General features: G+C 40.9%; 1 protein-coding gene across 2 annotated transcripts in view; it reads left to right on the plus strand.

The window, feature by feature from the left end:
• lamc3 (laminin, gamma 3) overlaps positions 1–27301 on the plus strand; it is a 110323-nt gene that overhangs the window by 45355 nt on the left and 37667 nt on the right. For both annotated transcript variants that reach the window (XM_086187274.1, XM_086187275.1), the window contains exons 6-10: positions 733–850; positions 4785–4883; positions 7009–7145; positions 8430–8549; positions 18335–18533. In XM_086187274.1, coding sequence (XP_086043400.1) covers positions 733–850; positions 4785–4883; positions 7009–7145; positions 8430–8549; positions 18335–18533 — 673 coding nt within the window. The remainder of the gene's footprint in view (positions 1–732; positions 851–4784; positions 4884–7008; positions 7146–8429; positions 8550–18334; positions 18534–27301) is intronic.

Here is a 27301-nt window from a genome sequence, read left to right on the forward strand (position 1 = left end):
TTCAAAAACACCCATTACATTTGGGACGAGGGACCCGGACCATCAAAAACTCAAACTTGCTTCTGGGTTTTGTGTCTCATTCCAGCACCACTCTGTGGACTCATTGAACACAATCAATGAAGAAGATCACTTCTCTCTCAACGCTAATGGTAGTTAAATGTTTTGGCTTCTACAGGCCAAAAAAAAAAAAAAAAAAGACACGCAGAGAGAAAAATGAACAAATACATCCAGCTATCTTTCCCTCAGCAATGGACGGTGATTACATGAAGCTGTTGGGAGTCTATTATATTGATCAAAGGTTGGAGCAGATTCCATCAGGATTTCTATTTCCCTCACGCACTCCAGTTGCTTTTTTCCACCATTAAGTAAAACCACAGTGTGCTATTACCAGTGAGGTTCCCCAATTATACTCTGCTCTCTCAGGCTCATCCCTGTGGGTTTTGTTTGGCGCTCAGTCACATGTGGTCTGCTTTCCCTGTCAGTCATTAGGACATATTGATTGGTTTCATGTCATTTACCAATAACATTTCTGGATTCTGCTTTATTTTTCCTGAAGTACTCGAGTCAATTTAATTATGATAGCACCACATTTTGACAGGTTATTTCATGACCATTCACAAACAGAGCAGGTCTAGAACCATACTTTTTGAATTCATGTGTTTTTAAGAGGCCCTTCCCTGTGTTATTTTTTTCATATTTTGCATGAACCCATATACCTGCTGTACCTGGCAGGCTCGGTGAGTCTGCAGTGTGACAAGGAGGGGAGATGTGCGTGTCGAGCTGGTGTGACGGGGCAGAGGTGTGACACTTGTCATGCTGGCTTTCACTCGCTCGGCCCTGGTGGCTGCAGGTGAGCAAAACGTATCGTCGCAAACACAGACGCGCTGACATAATGACATGCAGAAAACACAAACAAGGTGCTATTTTTAACCGGGATGTGTGGCTAAAATGAAGCAGTTGAAGAGGAGACGGGGTTAAAAAGCACGAAAGCTGAGGGTTTACACCAGGCCAGCTATAACACGGCTTTGTTCAGTGAATTTTGGCTGCTTTGCAGTTTTATCATCCAACTTCCAAAAGTCTGAATCTATCAAACTACAAAGCAGTTGTAAACAAAGGAATTCTCATTTCTCTCTGTGACACCACAGTGAATTTGTGATCTTCTTATCAGCAAGTGCCAGGATGCAGGAGCAGTTAGAAAACTGCAAACAATGAAACTTTCAACATGGAAATATGAACTAGGGAAAATCAGCAATTCAGTTTAATCAAGATTTCAACAAACATTTCAATCAAAGTCAGGAGAAGACAGTGTGTTCCATATCAAAACATCCCATGATGCTCATTTTTAAAACTTTGAGTCTGTGTACTCGTAAAATCTCCACCATGAATAAAACAACATAGTATTTATTCACCATTTCATTATATAATTTAATAATTCACTTGCAACTATAACCTAAATGTCTGTTTGTTAATAATCGATCTACAAACTTACATTTTACATTTCAAAAAGTTTGATAAACATGAGGATATATGCAATCTTTACAGAGCTTTTACAACAATTTCTTGAAAAATGTGAAAAGAAAATAGGTAATTATAACGCATCATCATGGTCAGTAATAATGATAATAATAGTAATGCACAGACTGAAGACTGAAATGAGTTTACATTATTAATGCATACTTGATAAGCGCCATTCCTCAGCCCAAACAAACAATATCTGCAACAGAATTCAGCAGCAAAAAGGATTTTTCACAGCAGACGTTTGGACTTATCAAAGCAGGAAAATCACAGGTGGAAGGAACAAAATGAATGTTGACTGCATTCAGTTTAGATGAGCCGGATGACGGGCTCTGTTATTGTGCATGTTCAGTCACTCATATATTACTGATTAATGGAATGGAGCCATAATTAATTTTAGTGTTTACACCTGTGCTAACCAAATGTTATTTTTGGTTTGTTGTTGACTACACATTCAAACGCAATCTACCAGTAAATGAGTTGAATAACACAGAGATTTGGTTGGTCACATGAAGTGCATTCTTACTTTTTTCATGAATGCATTTTTGCTTCGGCGGTTCAATTTAATAAGTGGCTTCATCAGATATGAGGGATTAAAAGCAATACAAAGCAGTTTTGTTTCACTCTCATCTGAGGAGGAAACTGTGCAAGATCAGCTGGTCAGCTACAGTCGCTGTCCTGTCCCAAACGGACAGCAGGACACTGTGTTTGAAGATCCATTCCAACCAAACGAGAGATCATGTAGTCTCCTCCATCGGTTACCATGGTGACCAGCCTCCCTTCATTCAGAAACTTGAGAAAACAGCTTTAGCTGCAGCCAGCCCCGAGGAGAAACTTAATAACTTCTCTGCTTTCCTCCAATGGCAGCTGAAGGCATTGCCTGTGTATGTATATGTAATTAGGAAAGCTCCGGTTGAGTCTGCCTGCACATTGTCGCAAGGTAATTTGGATTCATTGACTCACACTTGTATTTACCACCATCAACCATTCTAAGACTAGAGGGGACGAGGGTTTGCTTTTTATGCTGCTTGAGGTGCTCTACGTGTGTCACTACTATCTTCTTTTAAGTCACTTTTGAAGATCCATTTTTATCAAATGGCTTTCTTATGATATCCTTGTTGTTTTATTTATGGTTTTTCATCTTAAACTTGTTTTTCCTGTTTCATTATGCCTGCCTGCTTTATTAATGCCGAGTTTTTGTGTGAAGCCTCTTGAACGCTTGCTCTCGCGAGTGGTTCCCATACAAACTAAGATTAATTAGAACAGATATTACTGGTTGTTACTCATTTGTTTTTTCGCTCATTGTTTGCTCATTTGCAAAGTTTTCCCTGCCCGTATGAGCATATGTATTTCATTTGCAACACACGTTTGCGTTCGTGTGTGAGACATCTAGATAATGAACACACATTGAACGACAAATGATGTAATTGGTGGTTTTGAATTCCATTGCAAAGCTGTTCTGTTCGATTGAAGATACATGAAATAACTCCATCCTCTATGTTCTGTCACATCTTTAAATGAACATATTTGCTCTCACCTCCACTCCAGATCAAGTTTGTCAGTTTAAGTTAAATTGTAAGTCTTTTCTTTCATTGTGACTAATTTACCTCTGAGGTTTTCACACACTCCTGTGGCATTTGTGTCAGTTTGAAGTTGCAAAGACCCGCGGCGTGCGTTTTGACGATGAAAAGCGCATTCCAACTTTCTGTGACATGAGAGCTGTCGGTGAGCATATGAGTGTGCATGTAAATGTATAGCGGGGCGCCTAAAGTAGTATGTTGTGTTATTTATATTCAGGAGGAGTCTATCCTCCTGACCATCCCCACCTGCACAGGGAATGCTAAGTTGTGATGGTGTTGAATTGCATATCAAGGACTGCTCGTAATTTGATTTCTACCATTGTGGAAACAGTGACAATTGACTGGTAGAAAGACAAAACACTGCAATATTAATTAGAGGCTTTTATATTTGATTCTGTATTTTCAGGTTTTGCCTATTTCATATTTTTTGACCAGTCAATGAATCGTTAAGAGTGAAATGAAAAACTTTGTAGTGGATGTGAAGAAAAGTCGCCTGATTCTGTAAGTTTCTTCAGCTTTGCAGCTAACTGTGTTCATTTGACATAAAAAAGATATAAATATATGTATTACTATTCTAGCTACTTCCAAAAGTCTTTTTACTCACTTGAATCGAAAATCTATTGATCGCCTGCAGTATGTACAGAACTAAGCTGCCGGGCTTAAAACCAGCATAAAGAGACGGGATCACGCCACTCCTGTTTGGGCCATCTTGCACTGGCTCCCAGTATGTTTTACAATTGATTTTAATATTTTACTGCTTACTTTCAAGGTCCTTCATGTCCTCTCCACCAGCTGACATCTCAGTGCCTTACATCCCCGTCTCTGGGCAGAGATCTTTTGTCTGTTACACTGTCTTGGCTAAAAACTAGAGGCCCCCGAGGCTCTTGAACAACCTGCCCGAGGAAATCCGGTTGGCTGAATCAGAGATCGCCTCCCTTCGTAAAAGACACTTTAATCTGAGCCTCATACTGGTTTAACATTTTACTTGAAATGTTTTTGTTCTACTTGTTTTTTTTCTGAATTGCTGTTTTAAAGAGTTGAAGCACTGAAGGTCTTTTTGTCTTCGTGTTGTCTGCTGCATCGCATGGTTGAGCCACATCAAAGATGTTTTTCTGTTATGACAGACATTTTTCCGAGTCTGAGTTTTCAGTGTAAGCCGAAAACCATTACTAATTAGATCCTAACCTTAGTAAGTCATCTCCTTTTTTTGACAAACATGCGATTTCAGGCATTTCAAAATCATAAATGTACATAGGTCTACAAAAATTGGTTTGTGAAGGATTATTCTCAGCCATAATTGTATTAACATATTGCTTTCTTTCATTAATGCAGCAGAATCAGGCTGTTGAGTGGAGGTGTGAATTACGCAGACCACCGGAGCAGAAACAAGTAGAGACAGTTTGCTTTGGGATAATTGAATTATTTGTAATAGCACCTCATTAAAAACAGATTCGGTTTTACAAACAAAAAGAATCAATCAGTGAAGGTGATCCAACCGACTTTGACATAATGCAAGTCACCGCTGACCCAAACACCTACTTGCTTTTATCCGAGGATGTTTACACAGATTTTAATTTTTGATTAAGTTTTTCTAAAGCAGTGGAAAGATTGTTTTTGTCGTGCTGCTTCTTTTTCTGCTCCATTTACATATGTTAAGTGGCAGTTTTGTATTATTCATTCTTCTCACAGGAAGTGTGAGTGTGTTTCCAGTGGGAGTGTGGACTACTGCTCTCCTCGTGATGGACGTTGTCTTTGCAAGCCCAACGTGGAGGGACAGAACTGTGGCAGGTGAGGTTTGACCCGTAGGTCCTGTTCGTGTTGGCGGTTACCAAGGAAACTGTGTTGGTGGAACCAATTACTGTTCATCACTCCACCTATGGATTGAGTGAAATATTTACAGTCCTGTCTTTATATCTCAAATTGTATTTTTCTTTTTTTTATATTTTGTTTCTACGGATTTGATACGGTACATCAGATAGATGTACAGGTCCTACATTTTGACTGCACGGACAGTGAAATATGTTGTTATTCTGCTTCTTGACTGTCTGTTTCTTTGTCATTCCTCTGAGATGCAGAATCATAAATTAGATAAACTCACCGTGACAAGCGGAAGCCCTGGGTCAATCCTAAGACTATTTTCAGTGTTTGTGTTATTTCGATGTGTCAGTATCTGCTAAAATGAAGCCGTTCAAAATCTGTTCTTTTCAACACAGCACTTGACTGTGTGTTTTGTCCACTTCATCCTGCTGCTGGAGAGTCACTCTCCTTTATAAGAGCCAACAGTTTAGCCATGTGGTGCCTGTATTCAGCTGGCAGCCTCTTATTTGTAGCTGGCGCTGCGCGCAGAAGGTCATATCAGCTTTCGCTAATTAACATTATTCCTGCAAATAAACTGATGACAAGAAAAAAAAATGAGTTGTTGTTGTTGCTGGGTTTCTGTGTTCCCTGCGTGTCCGTCAAATAAGTCCAGTGAAAGATCTTCTCTCTAACAGATAGAACCTTACAATATACACAACCTATATATTTTTTCAGTAACTGGATTAAAACCTTATAATTGCTATTCACTCAAAGGAATAGTTAAAACCGATAACATCAAAACTCATCTTTTGACAGAAGCATTAAATTCAATGAAGCTGAACAGACTCCAATCTAATTAAAAAAAAACGCTCAATTTCAACAAAAAAAAAAAAATTGGGGGGAAAAAAGGATGACATGTAATGCATTAATTAGCTGTAACTCAAACTCCCTAAAATACACATGAATGTTTAAAAATATATTCACACAGACAATTTAAATACAACTTCATGTTTAATTACTATAAACCACTGGTTCCAAACCTTTCTACATTTCTGATGCACTCAACAACTTGCTATGTACCCTCCAACTCCACAGATGGCACTAGCAACCCCAGCGGCTAGGCTAGTATTGCCTAGCCATCGGTGCATAGCAGGAAGTCCCAGAACAGTTTGGACAGGTTGTGCTGCTCCCATGGGTGTGGACCAAGGAGGATTCAATCATTTATCTGTATTTGATAGTCAGGCATCATAATGGGTGTTAAAGGGCCTTTTTTTCTCACATCCAGGAGGAAATTGACATATTTCTGGTTTTGCAGTGCTAGAAAAACCTGTCTCTGATTGGCTAGTATTTAGTGCTTTTAAGGATGTGGAATCAGATGGATCAAGGTCAAAGGCAATCAGAGGAAAAAAAGGAGCAGAGATATTTTTAAGAAGATACTCCAGATTTCCGGTGTATCCCCTCACATAATTGTACACAACTCAGACTGGGAATTATGGCCATCAACCATTGTCCAAACATGACTTGTTGGATGGATAAAAACTGTGCAACAACCCGAGAAATGAACTTTGTACTTAAAACTTTTGCTTTCATGGCTACTTTGTCAATGTAGCAGGTTCATATTAACTTATCAGAACATAATCATACTCTCCTATGTTAAACAGAGACCCAGTACCAAAAGACAGAGTCCAGCCAGATCCCTGTGACATTAGCAATACACACCCTCGGGTAGAAAATTATTGAATAAATCTGTGCCCCGTGTTTGTTGGCTCGTTGCTGATTTCACAGCTCGTTGAACAAGCCCCTCTCCTGTGTAATGTGTGACTAGTGCTGTAGCTGATTTTCTAGCTGTGTTGCTGTCCCGCCCATATGCCACTTCAGTGTGTAGGTCAGGTCCTTGCAGCTGAGCTCAGTTTGGTCCCATTTACCTGAACTCAGCAGTTTGCAGCAGCCAGCACCCTAAACGTCTGCACTGAGAACAACTTAAACAGATTCACAAGAACAGCGTGGAAGTGGCAAGCAATGAGCCATGTGTGCTGGATCTGCATATTAATAAGTTGTTATGCGTGCGGTGTGTGTCTGTGTGTCTGTGTCTGTGTGTGCGTGCGTGCGTGCACAGATGCAAACCAGGCTTTTTCAACTTACAAGAAATAAATCCAGCAGGCTGCCGGTCGTGTTTCTGCTTCGGCCATTCCCTGGTCTGCTCTTCATCCACTGACCACGTCGCTGTTAACATCACTTCTGATTTCACTGAAGGTATCAATTCGGGCTCACTATAATGAAGTCCCCTTACCTGTAGGTTCCTTATTATCCAGCTCAGATAAACTAACAATATTTGCTATGATTTTTTTTTTAATTTTCTTGGTGCGAAGAGGATTGATGCCATTCTCGTATCATTAAATCAAATATTATTCTACAGCCAGCAGGTGATCAGCACAGCGTAGCAAAAAGTCTGGAGGCATTCAGGGAATGGCTAGCCCACTTCAGTCCAAAGGTTAAAATAATCACCCTACCAGAACTTCTAAAGCCCACTAATGAACACATGATATCCAGCTTGTTTCATCCATCCAATCTTTTATTTTAATTGCACAGAGAAAGGCCAGTTTATAGTAGCTTCCTGTTTAGCACACACAACTGCCAAGTGCTTGATTTGATCATCCAATTAGCAGAATGAAAATGTGTAACCGCACATGTAATGACTGTGTTTTAACGTCCTTGTGCACATTCTTACAGTATTTCTTTTAATATTTTAGCTTCATCGGGTATGTTTTGTTTTGTTTGTTTTTTTATTATCTCTGCTCTGTTTTTAGCATTTTAGCACTGAGTTAACGTCAGTTAACTTGTCAAGAAATGCAACGTCAAGCTGTGGCAGCCAATGATGTAGGTCGCTGATCAGGCCAGAAGGCCACCATGAAGAACAGCGTTTTTCACATGTAGTTTCCAAATTGTGAACCCCCCCCCCCCAAAAAAAACATGAAATCATTGAAAACTACTGTTTTTTTGGCAGCAGGGATGCCAGAAATACACTGTAATGTATAAAAAAAAAGTAATGGAAACCAGCTGTATAATTTTTATTATCAATAAACTGTTAACAAACACATTTATATTTAAATACCCTCGCAACCCTGAACAGGATAAGAAAGAAAATGGAAGGATGGATGGATGGATATTTAAGTACTTAAACAGTTGATGGTAAACTTGCAGAAAATGCTAATGTCATTTAGATTCCGTTAAAAAATGATATCTAATGTCGTCCAGTTTACAAGATTCCTTTAAATAACCTTTCAATCCTGTAATATTAACATAACTTTTGTGTCAACTTTAAATACCAGGTGAAAAAATGTTCAGGGAAAGGTGCGGCTTGTTATTTCTTGGAAGTTATTCATGCACATTGTCTCCTCGCAAATGAGCTCATCAAAAAAAAAAAAACCTTTGAACTCTTTGTTAGCGCCAGTGCAGGGATGAGTGCACCCTGGTCCTCTGTGATACAGAGGAGAATAGCTCCTAACACTGCTTAGTCATGTCTTCTCTTCCCACCAGATCAGGATGGTTGGCTGGGGGAGTTCTCTGGAGGGCAGGTGTACCCCCTGCTGTGGAAGGAAGGTGAAGTCTACTTGCTGCCTCTTTCTGAGGAAGACATCGGCTTCTACAAAGCCCCTGGTGAGTCATAAAGGAAAATAATGGAGATTGGATCCATGAAGACAGATTGTTACTTCAGGTTGTATCAAATGGGTGGATTACAGTCCCCTAGAAGATGCTTTAGGACGGCTGATGGTGATGTGATGAGATAATAAACCCCAGTTGTCACTCTACTCATAAATATGTAATTTATATTAGTATTAGCAGAGCAACTGTAACACCCATGGCTCGTTCCTGTTGTTCCTGAGTGAGATTAAACATGGTCTTTGGCAGCGGGTCATACGGCGGATATTCTGACACCATTTCCTCCAATCCCTTATCAGAACCATTAGAAGATAAGGGAATAAGCTGGCCCAGCTACAGGATTTAGGGCCCATTTCTATCAGCCGCCCCAGCCGCGAAGGCCTGATGGAATTGGATGTCTTGGCCATGCTGGAGAAGCAACAAAGTAAAAATTGGCTTGGTTTCTTCTTGTCTCTCACTAAGTCGGTTCCAGGCATCAACGCACAGCCCCTCCAGCCACCCTGCAGTCCAGAGCCAGAAGCAAAACAGGAGCAATCCCATTAACTTTGCATTCTGAGGGGTTTAATGCTCAGGATGCGTGATCACAGAGAACGACTCAATTTGGAGGCATCTTTTTTTAGAAAGCTGAAATACTCAGAGCTGAAAGACGACGTGACAAAGCCTGGTGGTCAGGCATAATTTGTTGAATGTCATAATGAATGCATGGATAGGTTATGGATATGAGAGTTTCTTCTGTTCTGCGTGCGCCTGTGTGTGTCTGTTTCAACACATAGCACGAGCATGCAGTTCCACATATATGCATAATTATAAATGTACACAGATGACACTGTTTTGGTTTTTTTTTTAAGTTGCTTTCTTCTTCAAACAGCAATGTCTCTGTAGGCCGCAGCATACAGATTAGTGGCCCAACTGGCCGAGAGAAGCTTTGTGGCAGCCTGCTTATCTACTTCACGCAGTGCTTGTTGATGTTGTTTTCTCTATAAATGCGCAAAACAGTTGCCTTGCCATCCCTATTAATGATCTTGCCTTCTCTCGCCTTTTTTTTTTTTTTTTTTTTTTGCCGCAGTGTCGCATGCGTACAGTCACTTTACAGATTAGACCAGAGTGGCAGTAGCTTTGGAAGCAGCTGTCACTGTGTCTCCTCTTTACTTTTAATTTGTATTTTGCGCTGAAATCCCTCCACTGTGTTCTTCACCAAAGCAAAGAGATAATTCTGACTGACAACTTCATGTTGAACTTCATTCAGAATGCAGTTTCTTTGATTGCCATGAATGTGTTTGTCACCGTGGTTTGTCTTGGGCTTCAGCAGTCACAAAAGGGGCAGGATTCAATCAGCGTTTTTTTGAACTGGTAGAAAGACGAGTGTCGGGAACTGTGTTTCACGCAGCTCCAGAAACATAAGCTGACACAACTGAGGACAAGATGTCTCACATGGAGTTATTGGGTTGTACATGAAGAGTTCCAGATAGTGAGAAAGAAAAATAGTTTATAGAATTTTCCATACCAATCAGGCCAACATGACACTTACGCCTTCATTCTTTCTCCCCTTTTCAGTCTCTGTCGCGATTATCAAGCGACAAGCCAGGACATAGAAATTCTCCATTCTTCTCCACTGCATGAAAATGTTTCCTTTCATATTTCCCACCTCTCTGTGTAATATTAAGCAATCAGAAATGTGAATGATGCTTGAAAACGGGGATCAATTTGTCTTGCAATGACCAGCCTTCTTACTGATTACTGACATCAACTAAAGTCCTTCCTCGGTATCAGGCACCGAAGGGCATAAGAAAGAATGTGTTTGGCAACCTCGAAAGAGAAAGCCAGACATACATGTAGGTGGCATGTGCAAATGAGGATGCATGTGTGCTTGAAGACACACTTCTGGTCTCCGAGGCTTTTGCTTTAACACATGTCTTCCTCTTGATCGTGGACATCTGTTTGATAGTTGACACAGGCGGAGTTCAATTCCCTGTGGTGACTCAACAGACTGACCACTTGAGCGCAACTGCCAGGATCTCAGCGACTTTGACCTGCCTCCAACAACCGTGTTCAGCTGGACAGTGACTGTGACTCTCTTGGCTGAGTGTTTCATGCTGAAGGGGACATCATCTTACTTAAGTCCTTACCGCAATCTGTTGAGAGGCTCACAATGTTGATCCTTTGCATATCTGCACAGGCCAACCTGCTAAGCCTGAAGCAGCAGGGAGATAGAAAGAAACGAGCAGGGAAGTGAGGAACGATTGTAATGAAAACCCTTCTTGTCGAAGGCAAGAGAGCAACATATGGCTGCTCTTGTGTACAGCTGAGGAGTGTAAGAGAGCGAAGGGAGAGCAAAGATCCATGAGAGCAGCTCCAGGCGACTTGTCACTCTGATTCAAGTTGCAAACTCCAACTAAGAGCTTCAAACAACATGAGTGCTTCCTGCACCACCAGTCTGTATGCAATCCAGCCTGATGGCCTCGTCATCTGGAGTGAAAGCAAAATAGAGATGTGAAACAGGCACAAGGGAGCGTTGAGTCTTAGCGGAAGAGAGATGAGCGATGCGAGAACATTGAAAAAAAGCACAGTAAAGTAAAATATGTCGAAGAAACTGAGTAGGTGAATGAGACGGGTGAGGGACACACACAAACTTGGCTGTACAACACATGTGGAAAGGAGAAGGCAAAGTATGGCAAACAGCCTGATATCTGCTGCCTCCCAGCGCTCTCTTCAAGCGCTAAGGCGATACACTAGCCAATCTAGTAGCCATCCAAAACACATTCTTAAAATTGACTTACACTGGCCTCAACTGATACTTCATCCAAGAAAGGGCATTTTAGCTTTGAAGTGCTGACAAATAATTGAGCTCATGAAAACTTTTTCCTCAAACAAACAAGCAAACACTTTTAGTTTGGCGCGACCAAGTGAACCAGTTGATTTAACAGCATGCGGAACACTAGAAAAGTTATGGGTATTTCATTATTTAGGTCAAGTCAAAGTGTCTGTGGATGACTGTGCTTACAGCTGGATGAATGAGGTGGAGATTATACCGATGAGGCATAGGAGAGTGTGCAAGAGGAGTTTTTTAGCCAAATTTGCTGCTGTTTTATTGCTAGCCTTAAGTCCCCATTAGCTTCAAGCTAATTATACATGGCTGGTTCTCTCTGCTGTCTGGATTCACAAAGAAGTGATGCAGGAGGGGAAAACATTCATGGAGCACAAGACACGTGTGTGTGTGTGTGTGTGTGTGTGTGTGTGTGTGTGTGTGTGTGTGTGTGTGTGTGTGTGTGTGTGTGTGTGTGTGGAGGACGCCCTAGGGGGGGACCCTTCCTGAGATAAGACGACGGTCATACTCAGAAATACAGCGCATCACAATCACAGTTGAAGGGATTATGACTGTATGATTAAATATTTAATGTTCAATTGTAAAAGATTAAAGTATAATAATATGTAATGCAGTAAAGCAGAAAGGGGATTAGAGTGGAGAAAAAGACATTTTTGAGGTTACACAGTGAGAGATAATTAGACAACTAATGAAGAGGACATAATTTAAGATCTCACATATTGTTTCTGTCGTTTAGTCTCTGAGTACCCAGGGACCAGAGTCCTGTATTCAGAAAATATGCTGGTTGGTTGCTAATAAGTTAATAACAAAATACACGTGACTCCTTCTCAAGCTGATTTGAGTCGGACAACAACCTTCAGAGCTGAGATCAGTCCAACAAGCTGAAGTTTGGCTCTAGTTTTCCCTGAATTGCTTCTCTGAAACTCACCAGTTACGTCTGATTGTTAAAATCTGACATTTTTATGAGATTACATTCAGGCCTATAGCCAAGATAAATCATAACACAATTATGGGTTTAACAGTGACCTTCAATATGAATGAAACTCTCTTGCTATCATGTAATCAGATTTCTGATCACATATATTGCACCTGTAAGCAGAGCAATTTAATGCGCCCTGATAGTATTGGATCTGTTTAAAAGTTTACAGTTTGCCCATTCAGCTTTTGCCCTCAGACTGTCTGCATGGTGGTCGATGTTAGAGCCTCAGCGGGACTTGTGTTTGTGTGAGCTGGCAGTGATTTAATTGAAATCGAGTTGATTTAATTTGGTCGGTGCGAAGTCCAAACCCCCTGATTGATCCTGAACTCCTCCACCATTGCCCAAAAGTTATTCGGGCATCTATCACTTGTTGTGACGGCAGGTTTATGCCTTCCTGGCAGGATGTCAGCGTGGACACAGTCACTGGGTTTGAGATCTTTTTGACAGTGGCAGAGAAACTAAATAGAAATAGAGACAGACAGAAGTTTGAGTTTCTGTCTCATTCTTTTTTAAATTTTTGATTCAAATACATGCATGATTTATTTTTGCCTGACCCAGACCTGCAATGATTATTTTATAGTATTAATTATTGAGTTCATCAGTTCCTTAGGCTCAAGTAGAAGGTTGAAAATTGCTTGTTTTGTTCAAAGGAACATATATCTACTCCAAAATTATTTCAAATAACAACACGGAACAGTAATACTTGTATCAATGAGGTTTAAACCAGAGAATGTTTAGAGATTGTTCCTTAAGGAATGATTCAGCATTTTGTGAAATTTGCTGATTTCATTTCTCAGTCTGGCGAGAAGGCTGCCATTTTCAAGACCTTATGTTAAATATAAAGCTATAGTCAGAGGAGGATTTGCTTAAATTGGCATAATAGCTGGGTGGGAGGAATCAGCTCTCTTGTCTCCACCGAGAGATGAAACCAGCACCTGTAAAGGTCCCTTCACATCATCTGTGTTTAAACTGTACACACAGCCAAACTTAAAACATTAGCTAGTACACACCATTCCGGTGCAGTTATTACAGTTTCTAGAAATCATTTCTGGGGTCCAATGTACCCAGGGTCCTCTGTTCTATGTTCCAAAGCGTCCATGTTTTCAGGGTCTTCCATGTAAGTTCCCATTGTTCCATGTTTTCAAGGTCTTACATATTCCTACACTTTCATATTTCCTACATTTTCAGGGCCCTGTGGTTTCCATGTTCCCAGGCTCTGGTATTTTTAGGGCCCCATGTTCCTAGGCTCCATGTTCCTAGGCCTCCAAATTTCTGGGTTCCTATGGTCTTTGGGTTCCGTGCTTCTTGGTTCATATGTTCCCAGGAACCCATATTTCCTGTGTCCAGTAAACGGGAAGGAAATATTCTGTTTCCTAGTGAGGGTTGGGGGTCGGAGTTAGACCCCACATGACCTTAGAAACATAGATAAGATCAACATAGATAAGCTTCTGATTCGATCTGATTTAGTTTTGTTAACGATAAACCAAACCTATAGCCCATGTTAATTAACAAGATTTACTGATTATGACTAGATCTAGGCTATAGCTTTATCCACCTGCTTCTGAATTTGTTCTAAGCTATCAATGTGGATGCAGCCTCTTATTCAGAGTTTCATCGTGACATCAATCTTCTCATTGAACTCCTGACAAAAATGCAAATGAGCGACTGTTTCAAAATGTTAAACTATTCCTTGAGATTAATGGGTTATCAAATTTGCTGTAGATTAACTTTGTGTTGATGATAACTAATCAGTTTATGTTACAAAGAAAATGGGAATCTAAGTATTGTAAGAAAAAGATACATTCTCATTTAGCTTCTGTAGACTAGAGGCTGTGGTATTTAGAGATGGTTAAACTTTTCATTCTCTCCTATTTGTCATCTGAGAGAAAATAATGAATATAAATCCATGGCAATACACAGACACCAGATCACGCTCACACATGAATAATCCTTTCATTGGGCCTTTATGGAGATTCATTACTGTGGCGGTTGGTCCACTATAATGCTACCTCACCTGCATGGACAGAAAACCCAGGAGGATGTAAGTTGGATGGCATCAGATGATGACAAGGTGGCTGCAACTGAAACCTAACGAGTCACTAGCTTAAGGGAGCACTTTAGGAAGGGAATATTGGCTTAATCACACACTTGTATTACGGGGTTCATTACACACCGTTATGCAAAGATCCTGCAGCCTATATTCCCTATGAATCATTTCAAAAGTAATATCAGATGACTTTTATTTTCTGTGAACATGAGTTTCTTACATTACTCATGATTACAATGTGTCGCTCCCCAAATGTACTGTAAGTAATTGCCTCTTCTTTGCTTCCCAAAATTTGCAAACTCATTTACCAACTTAACACAACATTTGCTTGCAGATGTGATTCTGCTGAGAGGTACTTGAGTACCACGAGGGGCTGTTTTCAACCTGAGAAATAGAGTCTGTGTTATCTTAAACAGATAGTTTGGATTGTTTGTGGTACGAAGTCTAGGGTAAAGGTTTTACCCTCAGTGAGTGTGGGTCAGCACATCAGCAGCAGTAATTGTTTGCATCGAATCACAAGGCTAGAACGTTCAAAAGAAAATCCGCGAATGGCCAAAGTTCAAATCCAAATCCAAAGAGGACTGAGACGCATACTTTTTTTGGGAACAAGCAAGAGAGAGTACACCCTATGAAGCACGTAATGAAAATATACTAGTCTCAACATATTTGCACAAAAAGCTTTATTTCGGCTTTAGCAGACATTGTGACCTCTAATCAACACATCATATTGGGATATGTTATTTGTTTGATTGTAAATCCACACTGATATGAGCACACTTCAGGTTCCAGAGTCAATATTGATTAATCCTTTCATTCAAACCTCGGCCTCTCCGTATTTGCTTACCTTTGCTCTGAGATGTAGGAGAGCTGATTGAAGGCATCCCGCCTCATTAGTGATGGATTTAGTCGAAGCCTCTTCTATCTCGACATTGACTGATTAATTTTTTTTAATTTCTTGCTGTCAATATGGATTGATTTTGAAACTACACTCAAATGTGTGACAGCTCATTTCACCTGAGAAAGGGTTTTGTCATCAGCAGTGATGATTGGTGATTGTTAAGCCACTCCCCCTTGCTCCTGATTGGCTGCAACTATCTACTCCTAATCCTTCTAAAGTCGCATTGACATGATCAATACTTTATCAGACTCAGAACAGAAAGTGCTATTGATTACTCTTGTAATTGAAGCTTTTCCTCTATTGTCACTGCTTGCTTTTTTTTTTTCATTGTCTACCTCGACTGATCCCACCACTGAATGATAAATCTAAATCACTCAAGGGGAAAAACTACATTCACTCATGTCTTCTCACGCTGTTATTTGTTAAAGCGAAGCGTTACGCTGATAATATAGCGGCAAAAAGCTGCAGCAGCTCATCGTTTGGGATGGGTTTTGTATTGTAAAAGCTTGTGGCTTATAAAGTCTCGCTGGAATAAGAAAGTTGGAAAAGCATGTGCCACAGCAGCTGGAAGAGCTACACTTGGAATACTAACACAACGGTTCACTGTAATGAAGCAAATATAGAGATTGATAGCACTGGACCGTGAAATGATGAAAAGAGGAAAAAAAAAAGTGTCAAGACTTAATTGAAATAATAATGACATTAATTTTACTTTAAACAGTAAGAACATATTACTTTAATAGCTTTAACACATCAGTGAGTACATTAACAAATTGTAGCCCAAAAACCTCAACTCATGGGGTGAAATCTCACACGTGTTGCATTTCAAACAAGAAAGAACTCAATATTCCAACTTAAAAAAAATGCAACGTCGGGAAAAGAGATGATGAATGATGCTGCAAAGGGACTCTGGAGCCCTAATTGAAGCTGCAAGCAGGGATGAGTAAATCCTCGCAACCTTGAAAGAATCTTGTTTGGTTGTTCCACATAGCAAGAGTGAGGTGGTGATAATTGGATTTTGCATGGAGGAGCTTACTAATGCATGCATTGTAGTGCAAATGTCCCTTCCTGTGTCCCCTAGGGGCCGCTAGAGGAGACATCTGTACATAAAAATGCAGCTCGGAAGTTTTATTCAGTAAAAGATTTGACAATGGGGAGTCCATTTTCTCTCGTATGGAAAAAATATCAAAATTGGCCGCCTCAACATGAAAACTCAATCTTCACAGAAACCCATCACCAAGATGTTAAAGTCCTCCCGACTGCACTGGAACTGAAGATATGAAATCCTCACCAATCACTGAGAGCGGTTCGAAGATATCAAAGAGACACAGACGATCAGTAAAATAGAGTTGCTGGTAGAGCAGGTATGAGACGAGAAGACTGTTCTCCTTCCCTTCACAAGCAAAATTACCCTCCGCAGTCCCAGAACAGCTCAAGATGCACTTCACTCACAATTACGTTCAAAAACAAGACGGCAACCAAGTGTGCATTCTTTTAGTCCGGCTCACTCATTCATCCACAGCTGGCAGCATACACTCACTTCCATATTTGCTGGTGCACCTTTATAAAAAAAAAATTAAATAGATACTTATATAATTGTATATAATTCATCAGCTAAATCCTCCCTTCATGAGGATTATGATGTTTAGTTGTTCGTGAATGTGTTTGAGAGAAGTGACTGTTAATCGTTATTTAGGAGGCTGTAATTTGTGGTGCTGTCAAACTGAAGCGGGGGATGCTGAGAGGCGCTCACAATATTTTGTCAACACTGATTTATATTGAGGCAGCTGGTTTCACAGGCTCATGATGTCACAATGTCACGGGAGGAAGGATTCAAATTAAACTTGGTCGAGACCAATTAGCTCCCTTTGAGGAGAGAACACTGACAGTTGTTGTTGTTTTTTTTGATAGAAAATATCTTGTGCAGTCCATTTACAAATATCTTTCTGCACTTAGACCATTAGCCCGTGATAGACGGTGATAGACAGATGCTCATCCAGTCACCTGCCAAGTAATATTTAAAAGTTTTTCCCGATTCCAAACAAAACCATCTTCCCTGTCAGGATGTGATTTAAAAATACGCTCGGATGATTCCACATACATGAACCATTACAAGGGATGTTAGCACCACGGGAGGAGAACCTCTGTAGATGCTCGACTAAAAAATAAAACTAAAAATAAGGATATGTTGTATTTAGTTAGAATTTAGCCGTGTATGATGCGAGCACTAACATTTATTCCTCGTGGTTAGCGAGCGTGCACATAGTTAGAAAATTGAGATTTACTCCTAGTGGTACAATTGCTGACCAAACATTCATTAATATCATGAATGCAATTGTATGAAAAAATGACAATATTCACTTTTATTACTGTCAGAGTCTTGGAGTATGACAGATGAGGGGTAATGGGTGTACCTCAGATTGGAAAGGTTGGGAACAACTGGATTACTGTAGTTTTTTAAAGTAGGTGTACTCATAATTTGGCAACTGTTCGATTATCTAATCACTTATAGAGATGAACTATTGCAAGAGAGTGTGTTTCATGTTTTTTTTTATTTCTATAGTCAAAGAGTACTGGACTTCTGCCTATCTTTATGTAGAAATATCCAAATTGTGTTTTCATTTGCATGCTTTTGGGGGTTAGAAGCTGTGTGTGCGTGCGTGTGCGTGCGTGTGCGTGTGTGTGTGTGTGTGTGTGTGTGTGTGTGTGTGTGTGTGTGTGTGTAATGGGAAGGCTCTTTGAAGTCCTGTTAATGTGCTGTAATGAGCCAGAGATGAGAGAGTGTGTAAATACACATCGACTCCTGCAATAGTCCATAGGCTCAGAAAGCCTGTACCCATCTGCCCCTCATGTAGACACACACACACACACACACACACTGAAAGGACAGGCAGAATATTTCAAAATTGTACAAAAATAAATAGTAGTTGGGGTTGTCCATCAAAATAACACACACGCAATTCCAGCTCTGTGTCTTTTAAAAAATGGATGGCACCTTCAATAATAACACTGACTCCCCACCCTCCCCCACCAGAAAAATTCCTGGGTCACCAGGTCCACAGCTATGGTCAGCTCCTCTCCATCACCTTCACCTCAGAGACTCGCGAGCTTCTCCCCGACCACATCACCCTGCTCCTCCAAGGCTCCGGGATCTCCCTGTCTGCTGACCTTTCACCCCAACCAGCACTGGACCAGAACCCTGGCCTCACACCGCGGAGCTCCTTCACCATCAGGTACAAGGATGCAGGCATGTGTGTGCGTGACTGAATGAGTGCATGAGACCGGATGTTTGTTTTCTCACTACCTGTGCATCTCCCACCTGATTGACTTGTTCCTTGTTACAATGTACATAAAGTCCTCAGAGTAGCGACTATCCAGGACACCTGTGTAACTGATTACAGCTCACCCACGTTGCCTGAGCTGTCATGGTCCCAGCAGAATGTCAGGATATGAAGCAGCTCCCCCATGTACTGGCTGTCATGTAGATCTGGCAGGTACAGAGCAGCAGCATTACATTTCCATTTTTTACATTTTATACTTTCAGCAGATGGTCTCACCCAAAGTGAAACATGTTCAGCATTAGAATAAGTCGACAAGAAAGTGATACCAATGAGGAGTATAAGTCAATAAAACAAATAGGAGCAATGAACAATATAAGTATAACAAAACATTTTTAATATTTAATTTTATATCTATATATAATTAAATATTAAAAATGTTTAATATTTGATTATATATATATATATATATATATATATATATATATATATATATATACTTTTTTTTTTTACACTTGGATGTATTTGTGTATATTCTCAGTCATCCAGGTCATCGTAATTCTAAATTGATTATTTTTTAGATTTGCACTGGAATGTACCAGTTCCAGGGTTTCTCAGGTTTACTGTGATGACTGACATTCTGTGGCAAGGCAGCCAATTTTAACATTTTGCCATACAAGAGGTAACTGAACTCCATATGGTCAGATTTTCTCTAAACTGAAGGTCCCAACTTGAAGACATCTACCTTCCAAATTTAAGCCACATGGCTTGATCAAAATAACACTGTGTTGTCGTCCCCTGATGCACAGCAACATATGTGTTCCCTAGCACCACTTGGTGGATGCAGTAGGTGGTATCTGCTGCAAAGTTCACACATTAGTCTGCTCCCTCATGTTAAATGTAAAATGTTCTATGAAACAGTCACACGCTGCAGCTGGAGTGGTGCAGGGGTTACGAGCTTTAATTAGACCTGAAAACAAGTGTACCAGAGGCCGGAAGTTCCCCTTGACGTTGATATACTGTATATGAGGGCTCTCAGGTTTTTTTACATGACATGTTGAACTCTACAGACACCATCACAATAATTTGGATGCAATACATCTGACTTATGAGAAAACTAGAGTCCACTCAGAAAAGGAATAGCCCCCCATGGGGCAATGACATCATCAGACCTGGATCTATTCATGGATCAATTCTGAAATCCTATTCATCACATTTGATCAAATGTGTCCATTATATATATATATATTAGCTATCACATGAAAGGTCGGCAAATGCCAGTGATAACATGACCTCCTTGATGCATAAAAATCTTTAAACTCTTTTCTCCATGTAAAATCTATTTAAAAACACATAAATCAGAGAAAAACAATCATTCAAATAGGAACAATGTTAAGTAATGATTCTTGATGAGTCAGAATGTTGTGGATACCAAAGTCGCGTCAATGTTCAAGGACAAAAGAACTTCTATAGTTGCGCAGCAATCAGAGGTGGAATATTGTGAATCAAAAGCAATCAGAATCAAGCTGCGATACAGCGCCTGTCACACAGAGCTAATGGTGTTTGCATTACTTGGCGCAGGCAGTCTGCTGTTTTTGTTTTTGTGCTGTTGTAATAGTTTGTTTGGGTTGTAGACAGTTGATTAGCATCTCTATTTGGAAACTGAGACTAAGCACTGATTGAGTTGTCTTGTGCCAGCCTGCATTTTGTTTTTACAGCATTGTGCTCCCTGGCTAAGAGCTTACTTGTGTTATTGGTGTCCGAACAAGTCCATGTTGAAGTATTTGCATTTAAGTTGCTGTGTTGTTTTTGTTGTTTTAAACGCCTCATCCGTTCCAAGCTGTTTGACTCCCAGATTCTGTTAAGTTAACAAACAGGGACACATTTTTCATGCTTGTCTTCAAATAATACTCACATGGCCCTGTGTATATTGAATATATTGATGGAGTTGCAGACACTAACCCTCAAGAGAAGTGGAAGAAACAGAGTACATGTTAGGATGAAGTACTTAGAATTGTAGAGTACAATCTATGAGTAGCTGTATTTAGTTACAGTTGCAATATATCTCTTTTTTTATTTGAAGACTTATGAATACATTTTTGAAGTAGTGTTCTTACGTGAGGCGGCAGGGTGGTGCAGTGGTCAGCACTGTCGCCTCAAGTTCCGGCTGGGGCACGGGATCTTTCTGTGTGGAGTCTCCATGTTCTCCCTCTGTCTGCGTGGGTTCTCTCTGGTTCTCCAGCTTCCTCCCACAGTCCAAAGACATGCAATTGGGGACGAGGCTAATTGGATACCCTAAATTGACCATGGGTATGAATGTGAGTGTGAATGGTTGTCTGTCTCTATGTGTTGGCCCTGCGATGGACTGGTGACCTGTCCAGGGTGAACCCCTCCTCTCACCTGAAAGCCGCTGAGATAGGCTCCAGCCCCCCTGCAACCCTTAACAGGAATAAGCAGAAGAAAATGGATGGATGGATGGATGGATGGATGGATGGATGGATGGATGGATGGATGATGGATGGATGGATGATGGATGGATGGATGGATGGATGGATGGATGGATGGTTCTTACGTGATCAAGGTCCTGTGAAGTGTTTGCCTTCATATATTCTTAGAAATATATTAAATAATGTGTTGTAATCGCCCTCCACTGGTTGAAATGTGGCTATTGCAATCGAATGTTGCTATTGGCTGATCTGGTGGCAGGAGATGTAGTGGAGCTCGCTAAGGCTGCTTCATACAGTAGTTTGTGCGTCGGTTGGGAAGTAATTGGTTATCAGGATGGAAGTGATGTCCAACCAGCTGTGTCCATGAGGGTCTGCACATGCACAGAATGTAAAACTGTGGTTGGTGGACCACACAGCTAATCAAGACTTGCCTGGAGGAAGAAGATGGTGAGGGCTTCTCATTTCTTGTAGGTCCATGCTGCACTGCCCTGTCTCGATTTTTACCCTCACGTTCTGCCCTCAAGTGGAATGGAGTGTTGATCACTTTGTGCACATGTGAAAGTCCTGACTGTCGTGGAAGCTAAATTGGGTGACTGAACATGAAGTGCATCCGTGGGACCAGAGACAAATCTGTGGCTGTCTGTGGACATGCAGCAATGTCAGAATGTAGCATTGCTTTTGCAATCACAGGCGGGTGCACATGTTCAAATCTCTTCTTGAGACACATCATTGGCAGTTCACTCACTCACCAACTTTTGACGTCCACTCTTTCGCTCTTGTGTTTTACTCCAGTTTCGGGCACATTCAGTTATCCAGCAGTCGGTCCAGCACCTGCAGCCGTTTCAGACCAGGATGGTGCACAGTGCACCAGTGTCAGTAGGTACTTTCCAACCCTCTGCCACTCATGTGACAGATAAACAGAAAGTTAGGAGCAACAGAAAAGTAATATGTTGCACGATGACTGGGAATAATGCATTACCGGTCTGGAATGGTGTTTGCGTCACGGGATTCTGGAGCAGCGAATTCCTCCACCTCAAAAATTCTTCTGTTTTTCTCTCCGTTTCGCCTTGAAACATTTTAGCAAATGTTTGAGAATTAAATCCTTATAGTATCCGAGTTAACTTGCCTGCTTCATGCAAATGGAAGAGTTTTATTTCTCAGGTCTATTTCTTTTTTACCTCTTTCATGGTCTGGGAAAACAGAGAAGATGCCTTTTTGGAGCCGTTTGAAGGGGATCACTCACAGGATAACAAAGTCAAACCAAATGTTTTACCACAAATTGACATTGTTTCCTTTTCGTTTTGTTTACTTTTTTCAGTCTTGATGAAATGAAAATGTACAAGGTCAAAAGAAAATGGACTCTTGCCAGACACCACATCACCATCAGTGTGACTCTAAGGTTGAGTCTACTTTAGCAGGCAGTTATTGTGTGAATTCAATGAGTGCCCTATGAAATGTCAGTGCTATCGCTCAAAAACCAAAATTATGAAGGTTTAGCAGTCTGAAATGTCAAATTAGCAGATCATTAAGGCACTAAGTTAACTTAGAGAGAAAAAGCACAATAGTGAATTTTGTCTCCAGGCAGTTATGTTAAATTCAAGTTATAATTACAGCCACCAATCTTTCCGTACACAGGCATTAGATTATTATGGGACAGACTGCTGTGAACCCCATTCTCTACCAACTCTGTCTCATTACATTTGGATTGGTTCTCCTCATACCACTTTGTTCTCTTACAAGACTCCTGCAAGCCCATTCCTTTTTGCCCTTTTCAGAGAAGTGGTCAATCTGGAGTCAGGCAGAACAGATGAACCCCGGTGTGATGGTCGGATGTAGAAGCAGTGGTGTAATCAGTCGCATCGTTGTGGTGAAATCTAATCAGGCCCATCAAACAGAGGATGTGGCTACAGTTGGCTTGGTCTCAACGTAAATAAATACAGGCTTAAGTCATTGACTCTATGTTAGCGCTCTCCCCCCAATTGGTCTGGCATCCTGTCGTCAGTAATCCTCCTCGTCCCGCTCACACTGCCTTCACAGTCTTCTGCCGAAATTTGTCTGCAATTCCACTTGTGTTTTTCTAGCTCTAATTCTTGTTCTCAGCATCCAAGGACCAACGCGACCTCATCCCCGTAGTTCACCCTGGAAGGCCTGGTGCTCTCTGTAAGAGATTAAATGTTCTTTGTGCTCTGTAGTGTGTTTTTAAGTGAACCAAAGCAAACAACAAACTGTTTAATGGAATGGAAGGTTCCTCTTTGAAATTGACATGTTATGCAGCTGGGGAGCCCAGCGTTGTCCTCTCTGTGTGCTCCACTGCGAATGTTCCGGTCCATTAGCTCAGAACAGTCCTGTAGAGCCTCCACATACATCTGGGATCACACATTTGCAGTGTCTGTAACAATGGGAAGCTTGCTATCACTGCTGAAAGGCATCTAAAAATCAGTGGTATATAAAATTTTGAAGAAGTTGAACGAAAGTTACATTACAGCATTCTGACTGAGGTGTTGGTGGGTAGGTGGGGAGCTGCGCTCATTCAGATGGGAGAGGATTTAAGCATCAGCAAAGAGCTGACTAGAATCCTCACGGTGGAAAAGTTTGACTTGAAGGATTTTAGAAAGTGCAAACCTGCAACACGGAGTTGCGATGATATACAGCGGGGCGGCACGATTCTGGACTGAAGTAACACTTGACTTGCTTAGAGCTGAGATGATAATTTTCCTAAACTTGGTTCAGTATAAATGTTTTTTGCACCAGTGATTGCAAGGTGATTCGCTTCATCTCAGCCAAATTCGTCACCCCAGACCCAGTGGTCAGCATGGCACAGTCAACTGGCTGTAAGTGTCCATTTGAAGCAAAACTAGCCACAACTTGCACAACATTTTGTTGCCATAATTTAGAAAAGCATATAAAAGCATATATTCCTGCAACAACTAAGCTCATGAAAGATTTCGAGGTGAGTGAGAGTTGGACACAAACCAAAACACATGGTAAAAATCCTGCTGAAGGAATGGACATGCATTCATTTCTTCTTTCCATAACGTTGCTTGACAATTATAATAACAATGTAAGCTGTGGAAAACATCTACTTTTAATGGAATCAGCAGCAGCTCGTTGCCCCATTAGATTAAATTACAGTGTGCAGGGGCTGCAGTCCATCCCCGAATGATTTCAAAAATGGATATTTCCCTCTGAAAAAAAATGTGCCTGTAACATTGACATTCTTGCTTAAAACTCTTTATGCTTAAAATGTGCAACAACAGCAGCAGTATTTGTCTCTTATTTTCCAGGAGAAAACAATCTGAGCTTGACTTGAAGAATCTCAGTCGACTCGGGAGTATCTGATGATTCAAACCACCGAGCTTTAGGGGAAAGCCCTTCTCAAAACAGACATGCACTTTTCAAACGGTGCATCAAGGGACGCCCTGGGCAATGGCCATGAGGCCTTATCATCTTCAAACAAAAAAAAACAATAAAGATTTGGGAGCGGGCCTTTAGTCAAGATTACATATAAAAACTGGAACTTTTACACTTATTTTAAATTGTTACCAGTTGTTCTCCCATTTGATGGTCAGTAAGGGTAAGATCTAGCAACTGGGAGGGCAATAACATGCGATTCATCTGTATTTTCCGCAAGGCGCACCAAAAAGCCTTTCATTTTCTCAAAAAAACAGCAGCGCGCCTTATCATCCGATGCGCCTCATATATTGATCAATATTGGTTAATTATGGCTACCGTAGTCAGGGGGTGTCGCCGAAGTAACAGCGGTAAAAACGGTAAAGGGGAATTCCAGTCCCGCACCACTTGTGTGTGTATAAAGACCCCAAAATGGCACCTTTCAAGAGACACGCTTACGATGCAGAGTTCAAACTCAAGGCTATCGGTCACGCAGCTACCGGTACGTACGGTACCGTATTGTGAATGCACCAACTTGTTTTGGGAGTGAACGGAGTTGTCAGAACGTTGGTTTGTATTCTATTAATAAAGTTTGACTGACTGACTTTTCTGACTGTTTTGTTGACATTCCCTTTGGCGCAGCTCCATCTAGTGGATGCATAACGCAACCTCAGCTACTACAATGGTTTCTATCCTATGCGCTTTTAATGCGGTGCGCTCTATAAATGAAAACAGTTTTGAAATAGGCCATTCATTGAAGGTGCGCCTTATAGTGCGGAAAATACGGTAATTCTCATTTTTTTGTCTCAATTCATATGACACATGCTTTTCTACCACTAGCTTTTATATTTTGTCAAGTGCCTGAGGTCATCTTCCTGGTGGAAATATTGGATTCACAAGTTAATGAGGATCGCTTGGATGCACCACAAGTCCAGTCCCTGTCACTGTCATTGTGAAGCACCTGTTCACCCAGGAGAGCACACCTTCATTGTCTGTTCCAGCCCTTCAGTGAGACACAGCTTGAGTCTTTCTGTCCCCTCCATGGCTCTCTCTGCTGAGTGCACACAAGTAATGAGTTTCCCTCGGAACCAAGAACCCTGGTTAAAAGACCTCTTTGGGTCCCTCTCTGAAATGCAGCAGAGCTTGGGGGACAGATATTTTCAATTAGTGCTCCTCTCTGAAGAAGTTCTCCACAGATCTCATTATACTTCTCAGATATTTGCACAGATGCACCTCGCTACATGCCCTGCATCATCCCCTCATACCCCCTCTGCCTCTCTGTCACACACCAACATGCCAACATGATCAGAATTTGTGTAAATTTGAGCTTGCACACAAACAAAGCTCAGTTTGGCCATCTGCTTGTGTGATTTGAAACAGTCGAACACAACTTATGCACGACTGCAATCTTGTGGAGCAAAAAGCATCAGAGACATAAATAAACATGAGTAGACACACACTTTCCACATTTTGACTGACAACATCTACATTCATGACTGGTAAATATGTTAACCTGTTAAGTGGCTGTGTGTTCTCACCCAGAGCAAAGTTAATTTCAAAATCAGATGAAGCAGAATTATATGGAGGCGCGGGGATTTGAGCAGAGAACGATAAGAAGTGATTAGCTTGTATAAGGTAGGATCAACTCCTCCTGTAATTTTCCCTCTGGTCACTACCTTGAATCCAGTTGGCGAGGAGGTTTGATTCCTGTTTGTGTACATCTGAAACATGTACGCATCATTATCATGCCTTCAGGGAATCCCTGAGATGTTCAACCACTTTGTATAATCGGCTCTTTCTTCTGGTCATTATGGATTACTTTTCGCGCTTTAATCGGCTAATTAAAGTCGCTCATTCCTTTTATGAATATCTTAGACAGCGAATATCTGCAGTGTAAACTCTTCACTGCTTTAGTAATTTTATTAATTTATTACATATATGATAATATATCTAACAGCAAGTAGACTGCTGCATAACTTTTTTGTTAAAGAGACAAAATAAAGAATAACAAAAAGTAGTGATTACTGATGAATTATTATCTGGTATTTAAGATCTCGGGTTTTGTTTTAGGAAACAGGTTTCTACAATAAACACATCAGCACATCACAAGGTGGTGGCAAGACATCTGGAAACAATCCCAGCATGCTTACGAAATCCCCAGTGCAATATCGTAAAGACAAATGGGTGGTGCTCCACGTTGTTTGGTTGTTTATTAAACTGGCCTGGTTAATTTTGGCACAATAAAATCCATTTGAGATCAAGGGAAACATGGTTTTGGTTTAAGTTTGACAATGCGGTGCTACATGTGCAACATGGGAATGGGACAAATAGGAACAATTTTGCTTCCTATGGTTTAAGAGCAGAAACAAATCTAGTTAAGGCATGGAAAACATATTTTGTTGTTGTTGTGAAAAACAGTGTTATAACAGGAATAAAGCACAATCTGATCCTTGGTAGCAACCATCACCCTAACTTGCCCTCTGACAGGGCCACTTCATGTCTTAACAATCGTAACTCCCTGTTGTTTTACATTGTTTGATCCAGGGAATGCATGTGTCCACCAAAAAATGTCCAAAAAAGATCCAAATTGATGAACTTTGGCACTGTTTACACAGGGGCCTAATATGGCCTCAGAACTGGAGCTGACCCCTGGACTATCTCAGTCCAGCCCCTTACTTTCTCAGCGTTGAACAGAAATGGCCTGATATTGTTGAACTTTGCATGCTACCACCTTGCAATGTGGTGTTGAGAGGTCATCGTCACATTAAATAATTTCTGAGTATTTCCCCTGCAAACACAAACTAATACTCGTATGAGATGTACATGTTTGATGTTGAACGCATCTTTATTTTTGCTCCTCTCATTTACATACATCAACACAAGCCT

The sequence above is a fragment of the Aulostomus chinensis genome, chromosome 19 (assembly GCF_037954235.1).
Source record: "Aulostomus chinensis isolate RoL2024-O1b breed Wild chromosome 19, RoL_Achi_v1.0, whole genome shotgun sequence".
Classification (NCBI taxonomy): Eukaryota; Metazoa; Chordata; class Actinopteri; order Syngnathiformes; family Aulostomidae; genus Aulostomus; species Aulostomus chinensis.